The 20351-nt window shown below is 44.5% G+C and overlaps 1 protein-coding gene across 1 annotated transcript in view; it reads left to right on the plus strand.

Moving 5' to 3' along the window:
* Positions 1-14889, plus strand: part of LOC128364232 (chromaffin granule amine transporter) — a 20073-nt gene extending 5184 nt beyond the window's left edge. The window contains exons 3-17 of the mRNA XM_053324774.1: positions 427-632; positions 925-1049; positions 3212-3270; positions 3363-3446; positions 3972-4064; positions 4988-5077; positions 5279-5322; positions 5434-5494; positions 5846-5941; positions 6127-6205; positions 13306-13357; positions 13484-13547; positions 13649-13768; positions 13895-14028; positions 14779-14889. Of these exons, the coding sequence (XP_053180749.1) occupies positions 427-632; positions 925-1049; positions 3212-3270; positions 3363-3446; positions 3972-4064; positions 4988-5077; positions 5279-5322; positions 5434-5494; positions 5846-5941; positions 6127-6205; positions 13306-13357; positions 13484-13547; positions 13649-13768; positions 13895-14028; positions 14779-14889 (1418 nt within the window). The remainder of the gene's footprint in view (positions 1-426; positions 633-924; positions 1050-3211; positions 3271-3362; positions 3447-3971; positions 4065-4987; positions 5078-5278; positions 5323-5433; positions 5495-5845; positions 5942-6126; positions 6206-13305; positions 13358-13483; positions 13548-13648; positions 13769-13894; positions 14029-14778) is intronic.
* Positions 14890-20351: the final 5462 nt, after the last annotated feature.

Below are 20351 nucleotides of genomic sequence, written 5' to 3' on the forward strand. Positions count from 1 at the left end.
AGGCTTCAAAGTTGTGTAAAAATCAGCCTCTTTCTCTGCTCCCAAACGCTGTGGGCGTGGCCTCCGCGTCCGCGGAAGCCCCGCCCCCTACCAAGGGTCACCTGCCAATCAAAGTCACCACCTCTACCCGAAACATGGACGCTATGTCTGAGAGCTTTCTGCTGCTAACTCAGCGGCTAGCTCAGCTGCTAGCTCGGCGGCTAACTTGGCAGCTAGCTCGGCTAACTGGCTAACTGTAGACTGTAGTAGTAGTAGCAGTGTGTGCTGAATGTATTTATACCTCTACAGCAGCGGGGGGGGGGGGGGGGGGGGTTTATGCTAATCCTAGCTCCACAATTCAAATCTAAATGGTTGAAATGCTTTTTACGCCTTTTTTTTTAGAAATACATTTATGACCTATTTAATTGAGTCTGTTTCCGTCCTCAGTTCCGATCGTCCCGACGTTCCTTTACGCCATGGAGCATCCTGACCCGGAGCTCCACACCACTCAGCCCAGCCTCGGTCCTGGATCACCTCCCTCCACCTCCTCTCCTCTGTTGTCCCTGTTTGGTAACTCCACCCCCCCAACCCCGACCCCGACCCCCCAGCCCGGAGCCACAGAGCTGCAGGCCAACCGGACCACTGACGCCTCGGTGAGACTATAGAGAGTCTGATCCTTTATTATGAAGAGTTGGCTCCTCTGATTGGTGTGTGTGTGTGTGTGTGTGTGTGTGTGTATATGTGTGTAATACGCCCCTCCCTCTGTCTTTGGATTCTTGGGCCCGGTCATCGCTGCCTGCAGTCTTAATTATTATTGTTGTACATACCTACTGACTGACTTATGATTATATTGACTTCAACTTTTGTGTATGTGTGTGTGTGTGTGTGTGTGTGTGTGTGTGTGTGTGTGTGTGTGTGTGTGTGTGTGTGTGTGTGTTCCTGCAGCAGTCCTCGTGTCTAGAGGACAGTGTGTTTCTGGAGCAAGAGAACGTGCGTGTGGGTCTGCTGTTTGCGTCTAAAGCTCTGGTGCAGCTGATGGTGAACCCGTTCGTCGGTCCGCTCACAAACAGGTTCGTATCGGAGGCCTCCCACACGTTCGACTCCGGACATCAAAGCTCACGTTTAAAACCTGAAACACGATCTGACGTCTGTGTTTGTTCTATGGGAGGCTGTTTAGGGTGAAAACATTGATGTGCAGACACTGAAAATTTCCACACTCTACCACCTTCTCACACAGCAGGATATAGGCTACTTATCTTGTGTGTGTGTGTGTGTGTGTGTGTATCTGTGTGTGCGTGTAAAATGTCAGTGCGCCCGGAAGTTGTTTCAATGTAACAGGAAGGCACCGCCATCTTTTCAAAATAAAATCAGGGCGAATGATTAATAAGATTTATGAGCAGGTGATGTGCCTCGTAGTGACGGATTGTGTGATTGTGATCTAGGCAACCATCGACATCCCTAAACCTGTGGAGAGAGATATTTATTACCCTATAACCCTAACCCACCCTAACCCTAAACCTGTGGAGAGAGATATTTATTACCCTATAACCCTAACCCACCCTAACCCTAAACCTGTGGAGAGAGATATTTATTGCACACGTCACATGAAACCTTCTATACTTTGCTTTATAATCTACTATATGCAATGAAGTAGTGGCTTCCCAACTCCATAACCATCTCAAACAAAACAATCTGTACGAAACATTTCAGTCTGGTTTCCGCCAAGGCCACAGCACTGAAACAGCACTGGTTAGGGTGACCAACGACCTGCTCATGACAGCTGACGCTGGCTCCCCATCCCTTCTCATTCTCCTGGATCTGTCTGCCGCTTTCGACACTGTTGACCACAACATCCTGTTGCACCGTCTTCATACCACCATCGGCCTCTCCAACTCCGTCTACAACTGGTTTTCCTCCTATCTGTCAGGAAGGACAGAGCACGTTGCCCTGGGGGAAGCTAAATCAGAGACCCACACTGTCACCTGTGGGGTCCCCCAGGGCTCGGTACTTGGACCAACTCTCTTCACCGTGTATCTGCTCCCTCTTGGTCATGTCATCAGGACACACGGATTATCATTCCACTGCTATGCCGATGACACACAGTTGTACCTCAAAATGGACTCTAACCACCCCAACCACTCTGCACTCTCACCATCTGCCACTCTCACCACCTGCCTGGAGGAGATAAAGGCATGGATGAAGCTCAACTTCCTGCAGCTAAACAGCTCCAAGACTGAGGCCATCCTAGTCGGCACTCCACACCAGGTTGGCACTTCCACCATCACCAGCATCACCTTCTCGGATCAGGCCATTCCACTATCCCCAGTCGTCACCAACCTTGGTGTAAAAATGGACCCCAATCTCACCTACGACAACCACATCAAACAGCTCTGCAAAACCTCATTCTACCACCTCAAGAACATCGCTCAACTCCGTCCGTCACTCACCCTCGCAGACGCAGAAAAATTGGTCCACGCCTTTGCCTCCTCCAGGTTGGACTACTGCAACGCACTCCTCATCGAGATCCCTAGCAAGAGCATTCAAAAGCTCCAATACATCCAGAACAGCTCTGCTAGGATCCTGATGAGGGTGCGGAAATTCAATCACATCACTCCCATTCTAAAAACACTCCACTGGCTCCCTGTCTCACTCCGCATTGAGTATAAGGTCTCCCTCCTCACCCACCAGTGCCTCCATGGAACTGCCCCCACATACCTCAAGGACCTCCTCACTCCTCAGACATCCACACGTTCCCTCCGTTCTTCCTCCACCCATCTCCTTAAAACCCCAAGGACTAAGCTCCACACAATGGGAGATCGGGCTTTCTGCTCCGCCGCCCCCCGTCTTTGGAACGCCCTCCCAGACCACCTGAGGGCACCACAGGCTACTGACACTTTTAAATGTGGCCTGAAAACCCACCTTTTTAAAAAAGCATATGATTGCTGATTTTATGTGTCGTTTTTACTCCGTAGCACTTTGAGATTGCTTTTATGAAAAGTGCATTACAAATAAAATTTATTATTATTATTATTATTATGATTTATGTCTATTTAGACACCGTGGCAAAACCAGAAGTAGCTGTCCAAGATGGCGGTGCCTTCTGGTTACATTGGAACAACGTCCGGGCGCCCTGACATTTTACACACACACACAAGTAGCCTATATCCCGCTGTGTGAGAAGGTGGTAGATGGTAGACCTAAACGGCGATCTGACGTCTGTGTTTGTCTCCAGGATCGGATACCACATCCCCATGTTCGCTGGGTTCATCATCATGTTCGCGTCCACCATCAGTGAGTTACACACACACACACACCAAGTTAAAGCTGTATGTTGTTTATAAGGAGTCTAATCATGTGTGTATGTGTGTGTGTGTGTGTATCAGTGTTTGCGTTCTCAGGAACCTACGCTCTTCTCTTCTTTGCTCGCTCTCTGCAGGGAATCGGCTCGTCCTTCTCTTCGGTGGCAGGTCGACTCACACACACCAACACACACACACTCACACACACTCACACACACACACACACACACGCACACTCAGACCCACACACACACACACAATCACAGTCTTTAAAGGAGCAGTGTGAAGGATTCAGTGACATCTAGTGGTGAGGTGTAGGACTGCAACCGTCACTAATTAAAACAAGCTTCTGACAGCAGCTCCTCGTAAGTCCTGCTCACAGCGAGACGCATCACACGGCAGCATAGAACACATTAAATAAACACGAAAGAAGAAAAAAAACAATAATATACACAAATATACAAAAATGTTAAAATACAAAAGAAAATAAAAATATACTCATGCATCTCTTTATCTGCAGTGTGTTAAACTCTCAGAGCCACAGAAAGAAACTACATCCAGTTTGACAGTTTAATAAATCAGTGTGGATGTGACCTCACATGTCTGTGTGTGTGTGTTTGTGTGTGTGTGTGTGTGTGTGTGTGTGTGTGTGTGTGTGTGTGTGTGTGTGTGTGTGTGTGTGTGTGTGTGTAGGTCTGGGTATGTTGGCCAGTGTGTACACAGATGATGAGGAGAGAGGCATCGCCATGGGCATCGCTCTGGGAGGACTGGCTATGGGAGTCCTGAGTGAGACACACATTCATATTATATTATATTATATTATAATTAGGGCTGTCAAACGATTAATTTTAAATCGCGATTAATCTCAGAGTTTCCATAGTTAATCACGATTAATCGCATTTTGAATAGCATGTTTAAAATCCTGTTATTTTCCATTTGAAGGCAGTTTTAAGCCCATAATGTAAAGCATTTCTTACCAGAGTGTCTTAACTGGGAATCAATCACGGCTCTGCTGCGACTCCCACACTCCAAAATGGTCCTTTGGTGGAGCTGAGGCTGGCTTGGCTGCACCTGGGTGTTTAGCGTGGAGGTGCTAACTCAAACTCCACGTACTCCGGTGGTAGTTAAACTCCGTTTGACACAGGTTGCATTTTACTTTTGACTTGTCAACTGAAGCGTCTGGAAGTGTTTTAAAGTTAAACAAGCCGTTCAAAAGTCCAGTAGCTCTCTTACTTTCCATCAGCGCGGTAGGTTTACTGCAGGAGGCCACTTCAAAGCATAGCGCTACAGCTAGAGGAGCCGTCTACGGGAGGGAAGGAAGGAAGGAAGGAAGGGAAGAGAAGACAGATGGTAGGAAGAGAAGACTGGAAGGAAGGAAGGAAGGAAGGACGGAAAAGAAGACAAGGAGGAAGGGAGAAAGGTAGCAAGGACAAATGGAAGGAAGGAAGGAAAAGAGGGATAAGAAAGAAGAGAAGACCGGAGGGAAGGAAGAAAGGAAGGAAGGAAGGAAGGAAGGAAGGAAGGAAGGAAAAGAAGACAAGGAGGAAGGGAGGAATTAAGGAAGGAAGGAAGGACGGAAGGAAGGAAACGTTGAGGAGAAACTATAGTACTGGAAAAGGTTCCTGGTACCAAACCGAGCCGAGTAGAGCCGAGTAGAGCTAGAACTGTAGAGAGGAAAAGCTCCACTACATGTTCTCTTTGTGTTTCAGTCGGCGCTCCGTTTGGCAGTGTGATGTACGAATTCGTGGGGAAGAGCGCTCCCTTCCTGATCCTCGCCTTCCTGGCTCTGTTCGACGGAGGTAAACACAGACACACAGAACCCTAATCCAGCGGGGGGCGCTGTGCTGCCAGCGGGGGGCGCTGTGCTGCCAGCGGGGGGCGCCGTGCTCACCTGTGTAGCTGTGACAGATGTACAGTAGGGTTTGAACCTGTGACGTGGTGTACTGATTGTGTGTGTGTGTGTGTGTGTGTGTGTGTGTGTGTGTGTGTGTGTGTTGCAGCGCTGCAGCTGTGCATCCTGCAGCCCTCTAAGATCTGTCCTGGGGTGAGTCCACGTTCAGCTTCAGTCATCACATTAGAATAAAAACATGAGTCAGAGTTTGATGAGTTCTGCACATGCTCAGTAGCGTCCGTCTGATCAGTGTTTGTGTTTCAGAGCGTGGAGGGAACGCCGCTGCTGACGCTGCTCAAAGACCCGTATATCCTCATTAGTGCAGGTCACCTGTCTGTCTGACAACCTGTCTGTCTGTCTGATAACCTGTCTGTCTATCTGACAACCTGTCTGTCTGATAGTATACCTGTCTGTCTGTCTAATAGTGTACCTGTCTGTCTGTCTGATAACCTGTCTGTCTGTCTGATAGTGTACCTGTCTGTCTGATAGTGTACCTGTCTGTCTGATAGTGTACCTGTCTGTCTGTCTGATAGTATACCTGTCTGTCTGTCTGATAGTGTACCTGTCTGTCTGATAGTGTACCTGTCGGTCTGTCTGATAGAGTACCTGTCTGTCTGATAGAGTACCTGTCTGTCTGCTAACCTGTCTGTCTGATAGTGTACCTGTCTGTCTGCAGGCTCTCTGTGTTTTGCTAACATGGGCGTTGCTATCCTGGAGCCGACTCTGCCGATCTGGATGATGCAGACCATGTGCTCCCCGAAATGGCAGCTTGGTACGTTGGTTGGTTTGTTGGTTTGTTTTTCACAGTACATGATGAAGGATCTAATGCACAGTATGAACAGGAGGAGTCATGACACACACACACACACACACACACACACACACACACACACTCACACACAAACACACACACACACACAGGAGGAATCATTACAGCGTCTCCTCGTTGTGTTGCAGGTATGGCCTTCCTCCCCGCCAGCATCTCCTACCTGATTGGAACCAACCTGTTCGGTATTCTGGCCAACAAGATGGGACGGTCAGTGGTACCGCCGTAGACCTGGTCCTGGAGTCAGTGTAGACCTGGTTCTGGAGTCAGTGTAGACCTGATCCTGGAGTCAGTGTAGACCTGGTTCTGGAGTCAGTGCAGACCTGGTCCTGGAATCAGTGGTTAGGGTTGTAAATATCAAGTTTTCAGTGTTTCTCTTATTCTACACAACGAGTTTAAACATCATTACCATAAACAGTGTGAAGAGAGAGAGATATGTAGGGGGGGTTTAATCTTAGCTATATCAAAACACAACATGTGATTGGTAGCTTCGCTGGTAGAGAACAACTTACAGTTGGGGTTGGTCATCACATGTTGGTATTTATACATATATAGTGTGCTATATCTGGTTCTTTCTTTCTTTAAGATAGAAAAATGAGCAGGAACTTTATCAGGAAGACAAACAAAGGTCCAGACTACCAACCTCCATGGTGTCTTACTACCAACCTCCATAGTGTCTTACTACCAACCTCCATAGTGTCTTACTACCAACCTCCATAGTGTCTTACTACCAACCTCCATAGTGTCTTACTACCAACCTCCATAGTGTCTTACTACCAACCTCCATGTCTTTCTACCAACCTCCATGATGTCTTACTACCAACCTCCATAGTGTCTTACTACCAACCTCCATGGTGTCTTACTACCAACCTCCATGGTGTCTTACTACCAACCTCCATAGTGTCTTACTACCAACCTCCATGGTGTCTTACTACCAACCTCCATAGTGTCTTACTACCAACCTCCATAGTGTCTTACTACCAACCTCCATAGTGTCTTACTACCAACCTCCATGCTGTCTTACTACCAACCTCCATGATGTCTTACTACCAACCTCCATAGTGTCTTACTACCAACCTCCATGTCTTTCTACCAACCTCCATAGTGTCTTACTACCAACCTCCATGATGTCTTACTACCAACCTCCATAGTGTCTTACTACCACCAACCTCCATAGTGTCTTACTACCAACCTCCATGATGTCTTACTACCAACCTCCATAGTGTCTTACTACCAACCTCCATGATGTCTTAATACCAACCTCCATAGTGTCTTACTACCAACCTCCATGATGTCTAATTACCAACCTCCATGGTGTCTTACTACCAACCTCCATAGTGTCTTACTACCAACCTCCATGTCTTACTACCAACCTCCATGATGTCTTGCTACCAACCTCCATGATGTCTTACTACCAACCTCCATAGTGTCTTACTACCAACCTCCATAGTGTCTTACTACCAACCTCCATAGTGTCTTACTACCAACCTCCATGTCTTTCTACCAACCTCCATGGTGTCTTACTATCAACCTCCATGGTGTCTTACTACCAACCTCCATGGTGTCTTACTACCAACCTCCATAGTGTCTTACTACCAACCTCCATGCTGTCTTACTACCAACCTCCATGATGTCTTACTACCAACCTCCATAGTGTCTTACTACCAACCTCCATGTCTTTCTACCAACCTCCATAGTGTCTTACTACCAACCTCCATGCTGTCTTACTACCAACCTCCATGATGTCTTACTACCAACCTCCATAGTGTCTTACTACCAACCTCCATGATGTCTTACTACCAACCTCCATAGTGTCTTACTACCAACCTCCATGTCTTTCTACCAACCTCCATGGTGTCTTACTACCAACCTCCATGGTGTCTTACTACCACCAACCTCCATAGTGTCTTACTACCAACCTCCATGATGTCTAATTACCAACCTCCATGGTGTCTTACTACCAACCTCCATAGTGTCTTACTACCAACCTCCATGATGTCTTACTACCAACCTCCATGATGTCTTGCTACCAACCTCCATGATGTCTTACTACCAACCTCCATAGTGTCTTACTACCAACCTCCATAGTGTCTTACTACCAACCTCCATAGTGTCTTACTACCAACCTCCATGGTGTCTTACTACCAACCTCCATAGTGTCTTACTACCAACCTCCATAGTGTCTTACTACCAACCTCCATGGTGTCTTACTACCAACCTCCATAGTGTCTTTCTACCAACCTCCATGGTGTCTTACTATCAACCTCCATGATGTCTTACTACCAACCTCCATGGTGTCTTACTACCAACCTCCATGGTGTCTTACTACCAACCTCCATGGTGTCTTACTACCAACCTCCATGGTGTCTTACTACCAACCTCCATAGTGTCTTACTACCAACCTCCATGATGTCTTACTACCAACCTCCATAGTGTCTTACTACCAACCTCCATGTCTTTCTACCAACCTCCAATAGTATCTTACTACCAACCTCCATGGTGTCTTACTACCACCAACCTCCATAGTGTCTTACTACCAACCTCCATGATGTCTAATTACCAACCTCCATGGTGTCTTACTACCAACCTCCATAGTGTCTTACTACCAACCTCCATGGTGTCTTACTACCAACCTCCATAGTGTCTTACTACCAACCTCCATGATGTCTTACTACCAACCTCCATAGTGTCTTACTACCAACCTCCATGTCTTTCTACCAACCTCCATGGTGTCTTACTATCAACCTCCATGATGTCTTACTACCAACCTCCATAGTGTCTTACTACCAACCTCCATAGTGTCTTACTACCAACCTCCATAGTGTCTTACTACCAACCTCCATGTCTTTCTACCAACCTCCATGGTGTCTTACTATCAACCTCCATGATGTCTTACTACCAACCTCCATGGTGTCTTACTACCAACCTCCATGGTGTCTTACTGCCAACCTCCATGGTGTCTTACTACCAACCTCCATGGTGTCTTACTACCAACCTCCATAGTGTCTTACTACCAACCTCCATGCTGTCTTACTACCAACCTCCATGATGTCTTACTACCAACCTCCATAGTGTCTTACTACCAACCTCCATGTCTTTCTACCAACCTCCAATAGTATCTTACTACCAACCTCCATAGTGTCTTACTACCAACCTCCATGATGTCTAATTACCAACCTCCATGGTGTCTTACTACCAACCTCCATAGTGTCTTACTACCAACCTCCATGGTGTCTTACTACCAACCTCCATAGTGTCTTACTACCAACCTCCATGATGTCTTACTACCAACCTCCATAGTGTCTTACTACCAACCTCCATGTCTTTCTACCAACCTCCATGGTGTCTTACTATCAACCTCCATGATGTCTTGCTACCAACCTCCATGATGTCTTACTACCAACCTCCATGATGTCTTACTACCAACCTCCATAGTGTCTAACTACCAACCTCCATGGTGTCTTACTACCAACCTCCATAGTGTCTTAGTACCAACCTCCATAGTGTCTTACTACCAACCTCCATAGTGTCTTACTACTAACCTCCATAGTGTCTTACTACCAACCTCCATGGTGTCTTACTACCAACCTCCATGGTGTCTTACTACCAACCTCCATAGTGTCTTACTACCAACCTCCATGATGTCTTACTACCAACCTCCATAGTGTCTTACTACCAACCTCCATAGTGTCTTACTACCAACCTCCATGATGTCTTACTACCAACCTCCATGGTGTCTTACTACCAACCTCCATAGTGTCTTACTACCAACCTCCATAGTGTCTTACTACCAACCTCCATGATGTCTTAATACCAACCTCCATAGTGTCTTACTACCAACCTCCATAGTGTCTTACTACCAACCTCCATAGTGTCTTACTACCAACCTCCATAGTGTCTTACTACCAACCTCCATGATGTCTTACTACCAACCTCCATAGTGTCTTACTACCACCAACCTCCATAGTGTCTTACTACCAACCTCCATGATGTCTTACTACCAACCTCCATAGTGTCTTACTACCAACCTCCATGTCTTTCTACCAACCTCCATGGTGTCTTACTACCAACCTCCATGGTGTCTTACTACCACCAACCTCCATAGTGTCTTACTACCAACCTCCATGATGTCTAATTACCAACCTCCATGGTGTCTTACTACCAACCTCCATAGTGTCTTACTACCAACCTCCATGTCTTACTACCAACCTCCATGATGTCTTGCTACCAACCTCCATGATGTCTTACTACCAACCTCCATAGTGTCTTACTACCAACCTCCATAGTGTCTTACTACCAACCTCCATAGTGTCTTACTACCAACCTCCATGTCTTTCTACCAACCTCCATGGTGTCTTACTATCAACCTCCATGGTGTCTTACTACCAACCTCCATGGTGTCTTACTACCAACCTCCATAGTGTCTTACTACCAACCTCCATGCTGTCTTACTACCAACCTCCATGATGTCTTACTACCAACCTCCATAGTGTCTTACTACCAACCTCCATGTCTTTCTACCAACCTCCATAGTGTCTTACTACCAACCTCCATGCTGTCTTACTACCAACCTCCATGATGTCTTACTACCAACCTCCATAGTGTCTTACTACCAACCTCCATGATGTCTTACTACCAACCTCCATAGTGTCTTACTACCAACCTCCATGTCTTTCTACCAACCTCCATGGTGTCTTACTACCAACCTCCATGGTGTCTTACTACCACCAACCTCCATAGTGTCTTACTACCAACCTCCATGATGTCTAATTACCAACCTCCATGGTGTCTTACTACCAACCTCCATAGTGTCTTACTACCAACCTCCATGATGTCTTACTACCAACCTCCATGATGTCTTGCTACCAACCTCCATGATGTCTTACTACCAACCTCCATAGTGTCTTACTACCAACCTCCATAGTGTCTTACTACCAACCTCCATAGTGTCTTACTACCAACCTCCATGGTGTCTTACTACCAACCTCCATAGTGTCTTACTACCAACCTCCATAGTGTCTTACTACCAACCTCCATGGTGTCTTACTACCAACCTCCATAGTGTCTTTCTACCAACCTCCATGGTGTCTTACTATCAACCTCCATGATGTCTTACTACCAACCTCCATGGTGTCTTACTACCAACCTCCATGGTGTCTTACTACCAACCTCCATGGTGTCTTACTACCAACCTCCATGGTGTCTTACTACCAACCTCCATAGTGTCTTACTACCAACCTCCATGATGTCTTACTACCAACCTCCATAGTGTCTTACTACCAACCTCCATGTCTTTCTACCAACCTCCAATAGTATCTTACTACCAACCTCCATGGTGTCTTACTACCACCAACCTCCATAGTGTCTTACTACCAACCTCCATGATGTCTAATTACCAACCTCCATGGTGTCTTACTACCAACCTCCATAGTGTCTTACTACCAACCTCCATGGTGTCTTACTACCAACCTCCATAGTGTCTTACTACCAACCTCCATGATGTCTTACTACCAACCTCCATAGTGTCTTACTACCAACCTCCATGTCTTTCTACCAACCTCCATGGTGTCTTACTATCAACCTCCATGATGTCTTACTACCAACCTCCATAGTGTCTTACTACCAACCTCCATAGTGTCTTACTACCAACCTCCATAGTGTCTTACTACCAACCTCCATGTCTTTCTACCAACCTCCATGGTGTCTTACTATCAACCTCCATGATGTCTTACTACCAACCTCCATGGTGTCTTACTACCAACCTCCATGGTGTCTTACTGCCAACCTCCATGGTGTCTTACTACCAACCTCCATGGTGTCTTACTACCAACCTCCATAGTGTCTTACTACCAACCTCCATGCTGTCTTACTACCAACCTCCATGATGTCTTACTACCAACCTCCATAGTGTCTTACTACCAACCTCCATAGTGTCTTACTACCAACCTCCATAGTGTCTTACTACCAACCTCCATAGTGTCTTACTACCAACCTCCATGGTGTCTTACTACCAACCTCCATAGTGTCTTACTACCAACCTCCATGTCTTTCTACCAACCTCCAATAGTATCTTACTACCAACCTCCATAGTGTCTTACTACCAACCTCCATGATGTCTAATTACCAACCTCCATGGTGTCTTACTACCAACCTCCAATAGTATCTTACTACCAACCTCCATAGTGTCTTACTACCAACCTCCATGATGTCTAATTACCAACCTCCATGGTGTCTTACTACCAACCTCCATAGTGTCTTACTACCAACCTCCATGGTGTCTTACTACCAACCTCCATAGTGTCTTACTACCAACCTCCATGTCTTTCTACCAACCTCCAATAGTATCTTACTACCAACCTCCATAGTGTCTTACTACCAACCTCCATGATGTCTAATTACCAACCTCCATGGTGTCTTACTACCAACCTCCATAGTGTCTTACTACCAACCTCCATGGTGTCTTACTACCAACCTCCATAGTGTCTTACTACCAACCTCCATGATGTCTTACTACCAACCTCCATAGTGTCTTACTACCAACCTCCATGTCTTTCTACCAACCTCCATGGTGTCTTACTATCAACCTCCATGATGTCTTGCTACCAACCTCCATGATGTCTTACTACCAACCTCCATGATGTCTTACTACCAACCTCCATAGTGTCTAACTACCAACCTCCATGGTGTCTTACTACCAACCTCCATAGTGTCTTAGTACCAACCTCCATAGTGTCTTACTACCAACCTCCATGGTGTCTTACTACCAACCTCCATGGTGTCTTACTACCAACCTCCATAGTGTCTTACTACCAACCTCCATGATGCCTTACTACCAACCTCCATAGTGTCTTACTACCAACCTCCATAGTGTCTTACTACCAACCTCCATGATGTCTTACTACCAACCTCCATGGTGTCTTACTACCAACCTCCATAGTGTCTTACTACCAACCTCCATAGTGTCTTACTACCAACCTCCATGATGTCTTAATACCAACCTCCATAGTGTCTTACTACCAACCTCCATAGTGTCTTACTACCAACCTCCATGATGTCTTAATACCAACCTCCATAGTGTCTTACTACCAATCTCCATAGTGTCTTACTACCAACCTCCATACCCACCCTAACCCTAACCTCACGATGGGACGATGTCACATATCAGACGGTTCATATGTTTAGACCAGAATCAGCTGAAGGAGAGTCACAGTTTACATGGTTTTCGGTTTATGAGGAATATAAAGTAAATAGTGTGACTACCAACCCTGGTCTCCCCTACTTGGTGGTTCTGATGGTGTTTGTGTCTCCAGGTGGCTCTGCTCCATGGTGGGAATGTTTATAGTCGGAGTCAGTCTGCTGTGTGTAAGTATAGATCTTAATATGAGAACCCTGTACGATAGAGTCTATTCGATTCTATCCATCTATTCATCCGTGTATGTGTGTGTGTGTGTGTGTGTGTGTGTGTGTGTGTGTGTGTGTGTGTGTCAGGTACCTTTTGCCACCAGCATCTATGGTCTGATTGGACCAAACGGAGGTCTGGGCTTCGCCATAGGTGACAATATATTTAAATTAATTAAACAACTTTGATTTTCATATTATCATTATTATTATTATTATTATAGTTATCATGGACGAGCTGCTGTCCTCCTGCAGGTATGGTGGACTCCTCTATGATGGCCATCATGGCTTACCTGGTCGACATCCGCCACGCCTCCGTCTACGGCAGTGTGTATGCCATCGCTGACGTAGCACTGTGTATGGGCTTCGCTATCGGTAACACACACACACACACACACACACACACACACACACACAGGGCTGATGGGAAATGTGGTTTTTCATTTCACAAAACAAAAAAAGAATCAGGAATCAGACATTAAAGTGTCTGTGTTGTTCCAGGACCGTCCACAGGAGGCGCTCTGGTGCAGGCGGTGGGTTTCCCCTGTCTCATGGTGTTTATCGGGGTCATCAACATCCTGTACGCTCCGCTCTGCTTCCTGTTACGTAACCCTGCTGTCCGAGAGGAGAAGATGGTAAATATGAAAGCAGATTACTGTTAAACCAGGATTAAGTCTGTAAATCAGGATTATTTTCTGTTCTTTCTGTTGGATGAAGGGTTAAATAATTCAGCTTCACTGCAGATTTAAACAGTGTTTCCTCGTTACCGCTGTGAGCTTTAATTATTTACACTGAGAATCAGATTTTTAAAAACCTGAATTTATTTTACTCAAACTGAAAGACACTAAATCACACACAGAGAACTCCTGTGTGTGTTTTTGGTGTTTTGCTGTTTTCTGAATGTTCCTGTAACGTCTACAACACCAAAAACACCCTAACTCAGGTCAGTACTCGTTTTAACTGCAGCAGCACAACACCTGAACGCCTCAGCACGCGTCTGTACTTCATTTAGAGATGTGAACGTTCACCAACACGAGGACGCATCAAAACACAGAGTATAATCCTGCAGGTCCCAACACATCCGCAGGAAGTGTGTGTCTCTGTGAAGTTGAAGCCAAAGTGTGTGTGTGTGTGTGTGTGTGTGTGTGTGTGTGTGTGTGTGTGTGTGCGTGTGTGTGTGAAGTCATTACACAGCGATTAGACTGATCACACATCAGAAGCTGCTGCCTTCAAAGCTGCAGAGGAAACATTTCAATTTAATAAACTGTCAATTACACACAGATTAGAGAGAGACATGAGGCTTTTATTGATCGTGTGTGTGTGTTTCTGTGTGTGTGTGTGTGTGTGTGTGTGTGTGTGTGTGTCTCTGTCTGTGTGTGCTGCAGGCAATCATCGACCAGGAGTGTGTGATGCACAGGAAAAGTTACAACACAGAGAAGGAGAGTCGCGACTTTCCTCTGAGCGACTACAGCGAAGAAGAAGAGACGGAAGAGTGACACACACAAGCATGCACACACACGTACACACACACACACACACACACACACACACACACACACACACACAAACACACACACACACACATGCATATGTCCATGTTGTGATCTTGTCCTCATGTTTCCTGGGTCGTCACAGTCAGAGCAGAACAGACATCATGTCAACTTACACATGAAGATAATTAATGATCCCTGGTTTGATCTCTGTGTGATGTCACAGATCACAGTCAGGACTCTGTGTGATGTCACAGATCACAGTCAGGACTCTGTATGATGCCACAGATCACAGTCAGGACTCTGTATGATGCCACAGATCACAGTCAGGACTCTGTATGATGCCACAGATCACAGTCAGGACTCTGTATGATGCCACAGATCACAGTCAGGACTCTGTATGATGCCACAGATCACAGTCAGGACTCTGTGATGTCACAGATCACAGTCAGGACTCTGTGATGTCACAGATCACAGTCAGGACTCTGTGATGTCATAGATCACAGTCAGGACTCTGTGATGTCATAGATCACAGTCAGGTCTCTGTATGATGTCACAGATCACAGTCAGGACTCTGTGATGTCACAGATCACAGTCAGGACTCTGTGATGTCACAGATCACAGTCAGGACTCTGTGATGTCACAGATCACAGTCAGGACTCTGTGATGTCACAGATCACAGTCAGGGCTCTGTGTGATGTCATAGATCACAGTCAGGACTCTGTGATGTCATAGATCACAGTCAGGTCTCTGTATGATGTCACAGATCACAGTCAGGACTCTGTGTGATGTCACAGATCACAGTCAGGTCTCTGTATGATGTCACAGATCACAGTCAGGACTCTGTATGATGTCACAGACCACAGTCAGGGCTCTGTGTGATGTCACAGATCACAGTCAGGACTCTGTATGATGTCACAGATCACAGTCAGGACTCTGTGATGTCACAGATGACAGTCAGGACTCTGTGATGTCACAGATCACAGTCAGGACTCTGTATGATGTCACAGATCACAGTCAGGGCTCTGTGTGATGTCACAGGACTCTGTGTGATGTCACAGTACTCTGTATGATGTCACACATCACATTCAGGACTCTGTATGATGTCACAGATCACAGTCAGGACTCTGTGATGTCACAGATCACAGTCAGGACTCTGTGATGTCACAGATGACAGTCAGGACTCTGTGTGATGTCACATGACTCTGTGTGATGTCACAGATGACAGTCAGGACTCTGTATGATGTCACAGGACTCTGTGATGTCATAGATCACAGTCAGGACTCTGTGATGTCACAGATGACAGTCAGGACTCTGTGTGATGTCACATGACTCTGTGTGATGTCACAGATCACAGTAAAGGCTCTCAGACGTTTCATTTGTTGATTGTTGTAATAAAGCAACCTGTGATTCTCTTTGTGCTACTAACATACTAGCAGAGTTAGGAAATGTAATAGATTACATATTACTAGTTACTCTGTTTAACATGTAATAAGTAATGTAACTATTTCAATGACTTCATCAAAGTAATGTAACTTATTGCATTTGATGACTTTCCTAATGTTCTAACCACTGTTTTCATCTGTTAGGGTAAATGTTCCTTCCTTCCTTCCTTCCTTCCTTCCTTCCTTCCTTCCTTCCTTCCTTCCTTCCTTCCTTCTGTCCTTCCTTCCTTCCTTCCTTCCGTCTGTCCTACCTTCCTTCCTTCCTTCCAAAGACCTAAGATCAGCTGTTAGGGTTAGTGTTCCTTCCTTCCTTCCTTCCTTCCTTCCTTCCTTCTGTCCTTCCTTCCTTCCTTCCTTCCTTCTTAAGACCTAAGATCAGCCCTCTCTCTGCCTCCCCTCTTTCCTGTCTATCTCCACTGTCCTGTACATTAAAGGCAAAAAAGCCCGAAAAAATATACTTAAAAAAAAGAAAGAAAAAAAAAAGATCATTTCTTATAAATCAACATTTATCTCTCATGTGAAGATGTGTTCATTAGTTCATGTAGATTTTGGAATATAAAATAAAGATATTTGATGAATAAAGTGAGTTTAATTGGTACTGTGACTCCATTTAAGCCCATGTGTGCTCCTAATAAACCCACATCATGATTTATTTACTAAATATAAAATAAATATTGATTTCAAAGTATTAAAAACATATATGTATTCAGTAACATGTTAAATATTAAAAACCCTCCTGAGTAAAATCTTAAAGGTGTGACTTCAGATATAACTTCCTTTATAATCACCAACATGTTCATCAGTAACTGGAACAGATTACATTTATATTTATTTAGTTAAACACTGATGACGTCACTGATAACAGTACCACACTGGTTTATCTCTCTTCAGATGTTCAGATAAAAACATCTTTATTTAGTATTTATGATTTAGCAGCTGTTAACAAACATCATTTCCCAGAAGTCTTAGAGGTTTGCGGAGTGAACATCAGACCTGCAGTGAGCCGGCGGTCGCAGGCGGCGGGTTCAAACACGTCTGTAATAACAGCAGCTCAGATTAAACAGCTGCAGTGAGAGCAGGAAGCTTTATGATGACACACATTTATTTATTCACACAAACTAAAACACACAGAGTCACAACAATAGAATACGTGTTCTGCATGTAACGGTAATGTTTGACAGCAGCTGTGAACCAGCCAGCAGCTCCATGTGGGCCCCATGTGGGTACTGAGTGGGTACTGAGTGGGCTGGAACTGGGCACATTTTTTTTTGTGATCAAATGTTTATTTAACAAGAATACAAGTTACAACCAAGAAACATGACTCATTAATGACAATAGAGACAGTACAAAAATTGACTGTAACAACTAAATGAAAAAAAAAAATAATAGTGAAAGTGTAACCTTGCACTTCAAAATGGTGCAAGAAAAACCAAAACAAATGTGCATAAAAATTATTTAAAAAAAAAAGAAAAAGGAAAAGGAAAATGAGAAATGAAAAAAGGGCACCACCCCCCACCCCCCACCCCCCAACCCAACAGCACACTCACAGTGGTACGCTCTCTAGCACCCTATGGAGTGTAGATCTGACGTGACACACACACACAAAAACCCATTCAGGAAAAACAAGGTTAGAGTCTCATTGAGCTTATGAACTGGGCACATTTTGTGGGTCCCACATGGTTTCACTAACACTAACCCACATGTGAAACCCATATGGGCTAAATGGGCCCATTTAAGGTCCATTCTGATCCCACTTAGACCTCATTGGGGCAAACATATGGGGCTTCATGGGTCTCACCCAGTTGGGCTCCACCTGAAACCCAGTCAGAACCCACTTGAAGCCCATTTGGGCGAACACAGGTTGGGTCACCATGGAAACTGAGGACAAACCCACTTGGGACCCATATTTACAGCTCAAGTTTAACCCTTATGGGCCCACATGGACCTGCTGGCTGGATTATTACAGGATATAAATACACTGAATGACTATTATATAAAAAAGTGTCTGAGTTTGAGTTCATGAGTCCAATTAAAGACTTTCAGTTGTAATCAGTTTGGAGTTAAAAAAGATTTCAATTAATATCAAAGTGTAATAGTGTCTTATTTAACCCTGATAATAATATCTCTATCATCTCTATCATGGTTAGTTTATGTTATTTAATGAGTGCATCACTATAATGTGACACAGGAAGTTAATTGAAGGCTCGTTGTAGTTGTGTCATCGTCTCTGAAGCTTTAAGTTCTCGTCTCCTTAAATTTATTGTTTTATTATCAACAAAACATTCAGACGTTGTTTAAGATTCACGTTGATGTGAGTTTATTTTACGTCACTTTGTCTGCTTGGTTCTTCAAAATGTGAAACTGTACGTGAGTCTGACGTCTGACCTCTGAGCTCTGTCACCATTAAAACCTGCTGTAACCTGGACAACAACTGTGTGTGAGTTTCTAGGTCCACGTGTGTGTTTTGAAGTGTGTGTGTGTGTGTGTGTGTGTGTGTGTATGTGTGTGTTTTGAAGTGTGTGTGTGTGTGTGTGTGTGTGTGTATGTGTGTGTTTTGAAGTGTGTGTGTGTGTATGTTTTGAAGTGTGTGTGTGTGTGTGTTTTGAAGCGTGTGTGTGTGTGTGTGTGTGTGTGTGTTTATGTCCACACGCTGCTTATCTGCTCTTTCATTTCCTGTGCCGGTCGGCTCTGTCAGATGGAAAAGTCAACAACAGCTTTTCTTTAATAAAGAGTTGATTCATACACACTACACACATACACACACACACACACACGATGTCACATGACACACAATGGATCATGTGATGATTCAGTAAATGACAGAAGATGATGAAACCCTGAGCTAATGTTTAAATCACACATTTTTTTTAGAACAGAAACCCAACAAACACATTTATTAAAACACACAGTAACAAAAGAGAACACAGTTTTAACACATTTATAATCTGCACCCTTAATAATATGATGGAGGTGTGTTATAAATAAATCTGACTTCTCTTCACATGTTAAACCGGTTTAGATTTAGATTTCCCTCCAAAACTATTTTATATGTTCACACTGACATGGAGCAAAACAACAAAAGTTAACATGAGTGTGTGAGTGTGAGTGTGTGTGTGTGTGTGTGTTTGAGTGTGTGTCTGTGGTTAATATTCCCTTTAAGTGTGTGTTAATTACATCCTCTGACAGCAGATCACAGCAACTTCAAAACATTTCCTCCTACTTTGAAATATGAATAAAAAATACACTCACAGTTAATCTGAGTATGTGTGTGTGTGTGTGTGTGTGTGTGTGTGTGTGTGTGTGTGTGTGTGTGTGCGTGTGTTCATGTCTGTATAAACAGGGAGGAAACAGTTCTTTAAAAACAAACGTCTTTATTGGGTTTTAATCCCCCACTAATATTCTGGGTTTAAGTATGACTTTGAGGTACTTGTACTTCACTTTGCTGCAGAGTCAATATCAGAGCTTCTGTGGCTCATTTCAAGTTTCTCATTAATCACTTCCGCTGTCATCATGGTGCACGCTGCCTCATGGTGTTTGTTCCATTTTTTCCCAAAAACCAGGAATAATTTTCCATTGGAAATGAATGGGAATTTTTTTTAAACCCACAAAATTTCACCTTTTTTCAGATTCACCTAGCTCTCTCATATCTGCACGTAGAAATGTGATTCAAACTTTAAAAAAAGGAAAACTTGTGCTCTCTCCAAAACACCACTGTTTTTCCATATCATGTAAACTTTTCAAACTATGAGCAGTCAAACGAGGAGTGGAAATCACTTTTTCTTCATAAGTTAGAGTGGAAGCGTCAGTTAGAAGCAGTAAAAAATAATCTTAATTTCTATTTTTAACTCGAGCTCACGGCCAAACCGTAAAAAGGAAACAAATAATTTTTGGTCAAAATGTCGACATAGGTGTTGGGACTCAAAGTGTGACGTTGACAGGCGGGGTCTGCACAAAATTTAAACGGGGGGGCCGAGACCGGCAGCAACACCTGTCTCGCTCCCCATTGAACCTAATAATCGTAAT

The sequence above is a fragment of the Scomber japonicus genome, chromosome 9 (genome assembly GCF_027409825.1).
Source record: "Scomber japonicus isolate fScoJap1 chromosome 9, fScoJap1.pri, whole genome shotgun sequence".
NCBI lineage: Eukaryota > Metazoa > Chordata > Actinopteri > Scombriformes > Scombridae > Scomber > Scomber japonicus.